At 40.3% G+C, this 11,271-nt stretch overlaps 1 protein-coding gene across 1 annotated transcript; it reads right to left on the reverse strand.

Moving 5' to 3' along the window:
* Window positions 1–8,709: 8,709 nt before the first annotated feature.
* On the reverse strand, window positions 8,710–9,760 carry LOC109302269 (2-oxoglutarate receptor 1-like). Its single transcript, XM_019523831.1, has one exon. It carries the CDS (start codon window positions 9,739–9,741, stop codon window positions 8,710–8,712), a length of 1,032 nt encoding a protein of 343 aa, XP_019379376.1. The 5' UTR covers window positions 9,742–9,760.
* Between the last annotated feature and the right edge of the window lie 1,511 nt (window positions 9,761–11,271).

An 11,271-nucleotide genomic window follows, 5' to 3' on the forward strand; every position in this document is an offset into this window, starting at 1 on the left:
CATGTGGAAAAGCTTGAGAGAGTCCAAAGGAGAGCTACACGCATGACCAGAGGGCAAGAGAGCAGGACTTACAATGAGAGGCTGCGAGCCATGGGACTCTTCAGCCTGGAAAAGCGTAGGCTCAGGGGTGATTTGGTGGCTGCTTATAAGCATATAAGGGGTGTGCATCAGGATCTGGGGGAACACCCATTCACCAGAGCGCCCCAAGGGATGACAGGGTGAAACAGTCACAAACTCCTCCAAGACCATTTTAGGCAGGACATAAGGAAAAACTTTTTTACTGTCCAAGCCCCCAAGGCCTAGAATAGACATCCCCTGCCCTCCCCCGAGGTGGTGCAAGCACCTACTCTGGACTCTTTTAAGAAACATTTGCTTGATTATCTTGCTGGGATCCTTTGACCCTAGCTGCCTTCCTGCCCCTGGGGCAGGGGGTTGGACTCAATGATGTTCTGAGGTCCCTTCCAGCCTTAATGTCTATGAAATCTTTAATTTTTATGAGGAAAAAGTTAGGGAATGTCCTTATCTTGATATTTCTGTTACCTTTTGTCTCTGCTTATCAGCATAGTTGGTTGGAGAGTGCTTGAGATGCAGCCTCACAGTCCATTGTGAGGCTGATCCATATAAGGAAACAAGAGCTATTTCTTACTTATCTTTCAGTGAGTTACTCCCAGTTGAGGCAACTTAGGGATTCCAGGAGCCATAGCAATAGAACTTTTTTTTTAAATGAAAGCCTTGGTAAATGAACAGAACAGAAGGTTCATTTTCCTCTGTTTACCAGTACATTCAGTAGCCATGAAGGAGTTACTGTAAGTAATACAACAAACGTAAATACTGTGGCAAGGCATAGATTCAGTGGGATAGAACAATGATGCTGTGTACTTTTGCCATTGCTCTCAGAGTTGGCATTGAATATTATAAACATTATGACAGTTTGTTAAAGTTCATAATGATAGGGAGACAGGAAAGAAAATCACATCACCATGTGATGGGAGATTACACCTCTGAGGAAAGTGAGATGATAAAGCAGAGTATTAGAAGAGATTTTGGCTGCCTGCAGAAAAACCCCATCATGCTGGGATTTTGTTTTTCAAATGGTGCAGTGTATTAGGCAGCAATAAAATAAAATGGCAATATTTTACACAAACATACACAAAATAAAAAAGCTAACGATGCTATGGATGCTAGTGCTACATGGGCCAGCTCCATGATGAGCTCTCCCACATAATACATTTCTCTTCCTGCACATTTCATTGATTAGGGCCTGAGGCTGAGTGCATGCAGTTTCCCTCGACTTCAGTGAATGTCAGATGTTATTACTGCATACAGTAAAGTTTTCATCTTGCAAGCTGTTCCATTCTGATGAACCACTGTATCCAGAGCACCATTACTTCTGGAGGCCTTTGTGCAGGTACAGGTAGTACATTGGTAGTTTGCTGCACTGCTTGTACCTTAGATGCACTGCTTCATTGTGTAAAGGTCCATGAATGCATAATAGAGGCTCTTTCAGCCTACCTGTAGCTGAAGAACCTGGCAAGCCAGCAGGTCACTTTTAGCAGTGAGTGCCCCAGTCACTGAAGTCCCCCGTCTTACCTGTTTTAAATGTCTGGCTAATAACAGGTTAATCTAACTTGCAAATATGAAGACATGGACGTGGTTTGTACCTTCCGGAGGTTTTCCCTGAGATTTTCTCCCCTGTCCGGGATGACTGAAGTGCCCTGGAAGCTTCATGGAGAAAAGCAGAAGTAAAATGGAAAGACCTGTGTCTCCTGCTTCTACCCTTATTAAGCAGGAAATTGCAGATTTTGGCCAGAACAAAGGGCATTTCCCCTTACAGCTTAGTCCAGGTGGGGTCACCTCCATAATCTCCCCCAGGCAAGAAAGGACCTGAGAGCAGTATTGAACTCTGGGGAACAGACAGCCTCTTCCTGTTTCACCACAAAGAATACCAGTCTTGGGCTAATATCAGTTTTTAGCAGAAGTCTTCTTCACAGCTTAGTACTCATGGCAACATGCAACCAATCTCATTATGGACGCCCATAATGGACCTTTCTGTAATGTTTAGTTAATTCAGCCTTTAATTTATGAGATGAGAAATAAGTAATCCTGGCTGTAGAAGCAGTCTTAATCAAACAGAATAGCAGAGGGTAAGGCATTTCTCCACTGCCAGCTCTGGGTTGGCTCCAGAGTAGAATCAGGCTGCAGACTGTATTATCCAAAGGATGGAAAATTTCAGCAAACAGAAATACTTTTTCCTCTTTTTTTCCTCCTTTGGTAATATTGAATATATATTTAAAAATCTCTGGCCACTATTCACAGCTGGCATTTAAGTTGCCTTAATTTTTTTTTTTTTTTTTTTTTTTGCCATGTAGTCTTTGTAGATATAGAAGCAAATCAGAAAACCTCTGTTGCTGCCTGACTCTGGGCTTTCTAGATTCAGGATGAAAGATCAGGGACTAGGATTACTATTTGAGAAGCTGCTGTTCATGGAGGATCCTGCACAGGAGAGAAGGTTCAAGCAGGACTAGTGCACGTGTGTGTGTGTGTGTGTGTATATGTGTGAGACAGAGAGAGAGAGCACCTCAGAGGTACAGCCCTTCTGTCCACATCCATAAAAATGACCAGAAGTTTTTATCAGCAAAACATTTTCCAGTGTCAACAGGGAAAGGGCTGGAAACAGGATGTAAAGTACTGCTGTCTGTGTATCTTAAGAGTTAATAAAGCCCTCATTGAGGTGGTGTCTGAATAGCTGGCTTGTAAGGTAACACCAGTACGGATAAAATTAACAGGATTGGGTTTGGGGAGAAAACTACAAATAAACATTTCAGCTGGGTGTGATAATAGTAGATTGTAGAGTCCATGAATGATATATAGTTTGAAAAGGCTGAGATACTGCGATGTACAGGTCCCCAGCTTCCACTTGCCTTCTGTGGGTGGCTTAGGTGTCATCTGGTTTTGTTCTTCCCTGTCCCTTTTCTAGAGCAATGGTTTTCAAACTCTTCTCATGTGTGGACCCCCTAAAAAATTTTGAATGGAGGTGTGGACTCCTTTGGAAATTTTGAATGGAGATGCAGACCACTTCGAATTGTAACGGTCGGTATTCACATACTTTTGATTGATAAGAGTAATCTTTCATGGACCCCTTAGACATAGTCTCCACACCCCAGGGATCGGTGGACCACAGGTTGAAAACCACGGCTCTAGAGTCACTTTTCCAAGTGGACCTTTTCACTAGTAATGCTTTGTCTGCCCTCTAGTGCAAATTGGAATTATAGCACCTCTCCAATGCTGTAAAGAGGAGTTTCAAATCAGGCTGTTTGTCAAACCATGTCATGAGCAGAAGTCTGAAAGGATACAAAAACATATACAGCATAGATTTTCTGCAGTCACTGAGCTTCTTACACTATTTTAAATACTTAATGCTTGACATAAAGGTTATCCGTATGACTGTGAGAGCCAGAGTGTTCTTCTCCTAAGAAGTGTGACCTAGCCCTAAACAGGGAATCAGATGAACAGCTTTTCTCTGTTTTACTACAGAATTGTGTCCTAAGGCAAGTCACTTCACTTTACTGTTTTCTTACCTCTAAACAGAGATAAAGTACATCAGTACCTCAAAGTGTCTTGCAACCATGAAGTCTCAGATAACCCCTCTAAGTAGGAACTGCCGCTGCTCTGTTAAGATGTATCATTGCTGACAGAAGTGTACTCAAGTGAATGAAGGTGATATTTTAACACTTTGAATAATTTAATTAGGGTTTTTTTCCTCCCTCGTTTGTCTCTCTCTTCCTTCCCTTATTCATTTTGCAGCCTTAAACAATTTTGCTAATATAGCTTATTCAATGTATTCAGTGTCATTTTGGGGTCCTTCAGGCATTGAAGGAAACCTTATCTGTAGTCCAGCCCCAACTCCATGTCCTTTTTATCTTGCCTTTTTATCTAGCCTTGAGATTCTCAAGCCTCTGGGAAAAGCACTGTAGCTACAGAACAGGTGTGCCTATTTCAAGCACTCTCTAAGTTACTTCTAATAGAAGTAATATTTCTAAATGACCTAATATTTTCCAGCAGCTGTACAAATGTTAATTATATTTTGAAGCATCACTGGTATGTATATATCCCTGCCAGAGAGGATACAAGAGGGTGGCCTGTCTTTGCGCAAGATGCACTGAAGTCCAGATGAGTAACTATGGTGATAGAAGTTCTAGGCAAGGATTTTAGCAGAAAAGCTGTAAAAGAAAGCATAAATGTCCTGCTGTTGTACAGGAGAAAATATGACAGGTTTTGAGCAATAACCTGGATGTGCAGGGAGGATATTAAAGGAAGGATTGAAAATTATACCAAGTTTGCCAGGTTACATGACAAGGAGGATGATGGAAATCCACACTGCATATTATAATACAACATGAAGGATTTCTGTAGAGAATATTACCTTGTTTCACTGATATGGGATGCTGCATTATTCATTTGCTCACATAGCCTTATTTATTTTTCTCTTTTCTTCATCGTATATGTATCTCTCCATTACTGATTCAATAAAAATCAAGAAAACCATTTAATTAAAAAACTATATAGTATGTAAAGAAAAAAGCAAAAAAATCCACAAAGCAATAATGTTATCTTCCCTTCCAAAGTATTTTGCTTTTCCAAAGCTTTGCTTTTCTTGTAAGAGCTGATAACATCACTAAATATCTATAGCTCTGAACCAGACTATTGTCTGCTCTGTTTAGGTATTTGTGATGTTAGCTGTTGTGGAAACAAAGAGCCCTTAAAAGGGATTTCAGAAGATAAAATGATTAAATGCCTTTCAGTTCACCTTCGAGGATTCCCGAAATGCAGTCCTGAAGATATTAAGATATTATGCACTGCATTTGCCTGCAGTATCCCAGAGATTTTGTTCTGTTTGTGCTCTTGAAATCTTTATTTTTTTAAGTACTCTCAGCACCGTGCTTACAAACTTTACTGTTCACTTTTCTACTTTCAGGTACCCAAAATATGGCTCATAAACACAGGTGTAAATGTGGCTTCTCTGCCTGTCCAATCTGTCAAAGAACAAGTAAGTTTGACTCTGGTCAAAAGCACTGCTATTGTTTTTCAGCTGCTCTTAGGAAGGAAATCTTTTAAATAGCCCTTCATCCCATTTGCACTGGGATGAACAGTTTCCTTCCCACCTCCAACCTCCACCCCCTAGTTCTGCTTGCATAGCAACAACTTTAAAGGAATGTAAGGACTGATACTACTTCTATGTACAATGTGACCACAGGTATGGTTGCATGAATTACAGCTTCTCAACAGGTCAGATTAGCTCACCTGGAATACTATGCTGCCAGGCCTATATTTGCAAGCTTGTTGATAGCTAGCTTAAGTACCTCTGTATTATTCTGCAGTTCTTCATTATAAGCTTAGGTGAGCAGGACTTCACAGGTTTATACTTTGTTCACACAACTGTCTTTACAGGCATAAAAGCAAGAAGCTTTTTAACAGAAGCTTCCATTCTGGAATGTGATTAAGTAGTAATTTAAAAGGAATCTGTAATTATGCAGTAAATAATACAGCCGTATAGTCACATTATACACAAGAATTTAGTTTCAGGTTGCAAAAGAAAACCCCTTTCTTTTGCTGGAACTGAAGCATTTATCCTTGTTTCAACAGTAAACTTAGAGATGCTAAAAAAAGAAACTATAATAACAGGCATGAGTCATGGGTGATGGTGATCTTGAAAACACAAAGCAGCTTCTATCCTGAAGGATCCTAAAGTTCTCTATATACTGATATGCTAACTATACAAAGGAGGTGGTATAATTTATCACCAAAGCCACATCTGTGCTAAAATAGTAGTGTTAGAGCAATGTGAGTTATGATAGTCCAGGAATTCTGAGAGAGGCTGGGCCCATGGTTTGGAGGAAGTGGCAACTGTAGAAAGTGAACTTGTGAGGAAGGATGAAGTGGATGATTTGTGTAACAACTTGTTGCAAATCTGAGTGTATTCGATGTTCTTGTAGGTGTTTCAGGCAGGCAGTTGTGCCTTCATCATGTGGAATATTAGTGTACAGGCCGGTGACATCCATGGTGGTAAGTATGGCCTTCTTGGGAAGGTAGCTGGTGTTCAGGATTCTGTTGAGGAAATCTGTAGTGTCTTCTAGAAAACTTGGTTTTTGAGTGACAAGTGGTTTCAGGATGGTTTCTACAAAACCTGATAACTCTTCAGTGGGGGAGCCACAGTTGAGTATGATGGGTCTGCCAGGGTTACTTTGTTTGTGAACCTTTGGGAACATATAGAAAGTACCGGGAGTAGGAACACTACAGATGGCTTGCTGTCCTGTGGGATATTTTTCTTGCATTGTGATCCCACCAGTGCCTGAGTTATGAGAGCAGTGTAGTAATCTGCATGCACAGGGGCCATGACCACTATTGTCTTCTGATTTTAAGTGTGAGAGAAGAAATAGGACTGATATGGAGGCTAGCAGAAGGAGGTATATGTGATATAAACAGGAATGGTTTGTGTCTAAGAGATACAAGCAGTCCTCAGACTTATGACACAATTGGTTCCTGAAAACCACGTCTTATGTTGAAACGTTGTAACTCGGAACCGATTTTCCCATAGGAAACAATGTTATAAATGGGGGGTTGGCCCGATACCCTGAACCAAGGCCCAATACCCTATTTTCACCAAAAATAACCCAGAATATTGCATTCAATCAATTATAGATGAGTAATATAGCTACATTAATGTATTTATATTGTAAATAGCAATCATACTGACTTCGAAGGACTTATTTGAGGTGACTTTGCTGGACTTTCTGAAGGGTTCTTGCCTGGAGCCTTCTCAAGAGTCTTGACTGCAGGTTTTTCTGGAGCCATGTTTGCTTTCTTTACAAAAGTGTCCAAGGAAGTTTGGACAGATGTTCTCCAGGGAGATGGGCAATGCAGCATACTTGTTCACTGGCTTGGCATCGTTTTGGATCAAGTGTTGTAAAGTCGAACTGACATCAGAAAGTTGAAAGGGGGTGTCAATTTAGAAACATTGTAAGGGCAAAACATTGTAAGTTGAGGACTGCCTGTACTGGGATGTCTTTAATGACAAGAAGTAACTGTTTAGGTGGTAGCACCTTAATCAGGGGAGCTGAATTAAGTTTCCTGTGATTTCCTGACCTAATCACAGGAAACAACAGTAGATTCCAAGTAGGCAGGACTGAAATTAACTTCAAGGTATGAGCAGATGTGACCAGATTAGAAATGGGGTGAAAATGACTACACAAGAGTAGAGATACAATTAAATCAGAGAAAAGAGAAGGAAAAAAGCATTTCTAAAAATGTCCCTTATATCACAAGACAGACACATCCAAGTTCAGGTTATTCTCCTTTTTGATAGAAACGAGAGGCCATTTGCCCTTCCAGACTCCTTCCTAACCCCAGACAGAGGCAGGCACACAGGTCTCCCATTGCTTTTACTTGCATCTTCTCTTTTGTTAGTTTATTAACATAATATTCATAGTTGATGTGACTTGCTTGTATTAAATATATACTAAATTCTGCTTTGGCTTGGGGAAGAAGAGGTTCTGAGCACAAGAACTAAGAAAAGCAGTGATAGCCTTTGCACTAACACAGGGAATAGATACTTTTATTTCTATTCAGGGGGTCCACGAACATTGATGTTATTTTATTTGTACTTTTATTTCTGTTGGAGACGTAGAGAAGCTTGTTCACTTCATTTGGACTATTTGGCAGAAACCTTTGTAATCCTGCCAGAGCACTGAGAGGTTGCAAGCATCATATCAGGAAAGATTAGTACGCCCTGTAATTACCTTCTATTGTCATATAACACACTCTGAATTTGTATGAGAGTTGCACTCATAAATCCAGGTTGTCAGCTCCCTGGTATACACCAGACATGATCCCCACCTAGTGGCTAATGGCAAGCTTTAATTAAAAAAAAATCCCAGTAACAAAAATAGGCAACCTAAGATAATACCCACGTTAAATGCTTGGTAGTACTGCTTCTGATATGCTACTATTGGTTGATGCTTTATTGTTTGAAACAGGGGTTGGAAAACTGTGGGGGCAGAATGCTAAAAACACCTGCAACATCTACTAGTAAAATGTTGGCATGCCAGGGATGGACAGCGGGGGATCCTGGTTGTGGCAGTGCAACTCCAGTCCCTTCCTCACTGTCCACCCTGAGGTGTGCGTGCCAAACAAAATGCCTTTGTGTGCTAAACACTGGTACCCATGCTGGGGGTTGCCTATCCCTGATTTACAATATTTTCAAAGCTGGAAAAAAAACCCACAATGTATATTAAGATGTTATAATGTAACAATATAACCTACATAAGGTATCCAGAAGGTTGTTTTTTATTTTATACACAGATCATCTAAAATGCCACCACCACCTCCTGTCCATAACACTCTTGGAGCACTCTAATTGGTTGTTTCAGTAACCAATCAGAGTACTCCAAGACCGTTATGGACAGACAGACAAATGGACTAAGCCCGCTATTATATTAGAATAATTTTGTCGTCTTTTGTAAGCTACCCTGAGCCTTTTTAGGAAGGGCAGCATATAAACTGAATAAAACAAAATAAATCATTCAAAGACTCAGCAATTTTAGGAACACTATTTTGGAGAAGCACAGAGCACACTGTCAATTTTGTTAGAAAGCAAAGACAAATGGACACAAAATAAAGGCACCCAAATGTTATTCTTTTAGAAAGATGATGTCAGAACTTTATTATAATTCCAGACTTGTTCACATCACTGGTGCACCCTGTCTCCTGAACATGGTTGTTTGACCTGCATCTTGAAAGAGAAAGGATGGCCTTCTGGAAGTTGCCTCCAGTCACAACATAAAGTAATAGGTTAGCACATGTATTTAGTGCAGCTAAAGGTCTAGAGATGATGTAAGCAGCATGGATTAGGTTCTCAGTGTGGCAGTTAACTGAATGGAGTCGTAATTCTACCCGAGCTCCCCTAAAGACATGAAAAGGTAGAAAACATACATAAAAGACCACCAAGAGGAGGATGACAAGTTTTCGAGCCTTCTGCTTATAACAAGTGCGAGTATGGGGCCCTGTAGCCAAGGTGTAAATAATCACAGTGTAACACAGGGTCACAATCACTAGCGGAAAGTAGAAAGCTAATCCAGTCAGAAGCCAGTTATACCACCTAATAATGTCCAGATTGTCAGAACTGATAAGATCCAGGCACATGGATCTGTTTTGTTTCTCCTTTGAGGTGATCAAAAGGTTGATAGGACTGACAGCCACCAGTGAGATTACCCACACTGCAGTGCAAGCTGCTACTGCTGATCTCTTTTTCTGAATAGAGAGAACCTTCATGGGATGGACAATCACAAAGTAACGGAAGATGCTGAAGCAGGTAAGGAAGAGGATGCTGCTGTACAAGTTGAAGTGGAAGCCGAAGCGGATAAACTTACACATGAAGTCTCCAAAGATCCAGTGTTCTCCATTGGCATAGTAATGTATCAGGAATGGAAGACTGGTTAAGTACAGCAGGTCAGTGAGGGCCAAGTTCAGCATAATGATAGTGCTACTCTTCCAGGGCCTCATCTTGAAACTGTATATGCAAATTGCAATCACATTTCCTGGGAAAGCCAACAGAAAGATTATGCTGTACAGAGGAGGGAGGTAAGATTTCTTCAATGAGGCTTCTATATCAGTGCAGTTAATGGAAGCATCCTCCTGGCTCTTCGGAATGGTAAAGTCGGTTAAGTTGTCAGTTGTTGCATTCATGTTTATCTTCCTTTTGCTTGAAAAAAAAGGAGAACTGTTTAATTTTCACTAATAAAGTAACGTAATGTGCTCAACAACATAGCTAAGAGAAACAAAAGTCTGTAAAAACATTTATAATGCAGATCTGTTTCCAGTCCAAAAGAACTTTAGATCCTTCAGTTTCCCATCATGTTCATTTTAAAATATTACTGAGCACAAGGAAAAGGCCTTGCTACAAATTGATCATCTGTGGTAGCTTTTGTATTTTTTTCATGTACAGTTCATGCTGTTTTAAACTGATCCACTGGGCCATACAGATTATATCTTGGGTATAGTGGTATTATGTAAATACCCCTGTGACTTACTGCCACACTTAAATCATAAGGAAGTTGTATCATAAGTAGTGCCCTATAGAAATGTCAGGGAAATCTTTTGAGTTTTTTCCAGTGTTGCATCAAGCAGGGGCAAACCAGAACAGGAGAGAAGCTTAACAGTGATCTGTCCTTGATGTTACCATGTTTCCATGCTGTCTTGTTAATTTGTTACCTCAGGGCCTTGTTACGCTTTATGCTCTGAGCCACACAAATGTTAATCAGCTTAGTGCTAGTTTGAAGTTTGGAGCAGTCTCACCTTCAGTTTGAGCAGCAGGTCTGGGGGGAGTGGCTACACTTTAATGTGTGATATGCAGACAATCCTGCCCTGGCGTGGTATAACTTTGAGTTGCATAATGAGTGCTTTAAGACACTTAAATGTGCTAATGTGCAGGCAATCAAGCAGTTAAGAGCTTCAGGAGCTGCCCAAAATTACCGTGCACAAAGGCCCTTAGTCCACAAAACAGAAAGACTAGTAGCTTGTTGGGTTGTTTTGTTTTTCCTCAAAATCATTATCTTGTGCCCAGCCTGCAGATTTTTTTTCACTGCTATGGCATTTTTGCATAGCTTCACTATTGTATTTCTGGAGACATTTACAAGCAGAGAACAAATTCTTCTTAAGGCTTTTTTTAAAGAAAGCAATCAAAATTAGCTCTTTGATTATCATAAATTGGTATGATAAACCATTCCAAAGAGTAGAAATGTATACTTGGGTTTGAATAAGTAACTCTGAGATTCAACTCTGGACTCACCCTGGACTCACACTATCATCTAGCAGTATGACAGGAGATCTCGGTAACTCCTGACACCAGGTGCAGGGGCTCAAGGTGATCTTTCAGCTGAGAACACCTGCTATATGTGAAATAGGGCCATGGCTCGTAACCAGGGATCCTGGTTTTCTCCAATTAAAAAAATCACCAATTATCAGGTTTAGAAAAGTAACCCAAAATCCACATTTTTCCATGATTAAAATGAAATGCCCCTAATATCTATCTCTATCTCTATCTATCTATAGCGATGCTCATTTAAATCACAGAAGAATGTGGATTTTGGTTTACTTTTTTGTAATCTGAAAGTTGGGGATATTTTTTTATCAGAGATAACCAGGACCCCTGCTCATAACATAGTACCTAAATAAAGAGTAAGGAAAGATAGCTACAAGAAGCAAGAAAGAGCAAGC

Source organism: Gavialis gangeticus, unplaced genomic scaffold (genome assembly GCF_001723915.1).
Source record: "Gavialis gangeticus isolate Ggan-Ray unplaced genomic scaffold, GavGan_comp1, whole genome shotgun sequence".
NCBI classification, from domain to species: domain Eukaryota; kingdom Metazoa; phylum Chordata; order Crocodylia; family Gavialidae; genus Gavialis; species Gavialis gangeticus.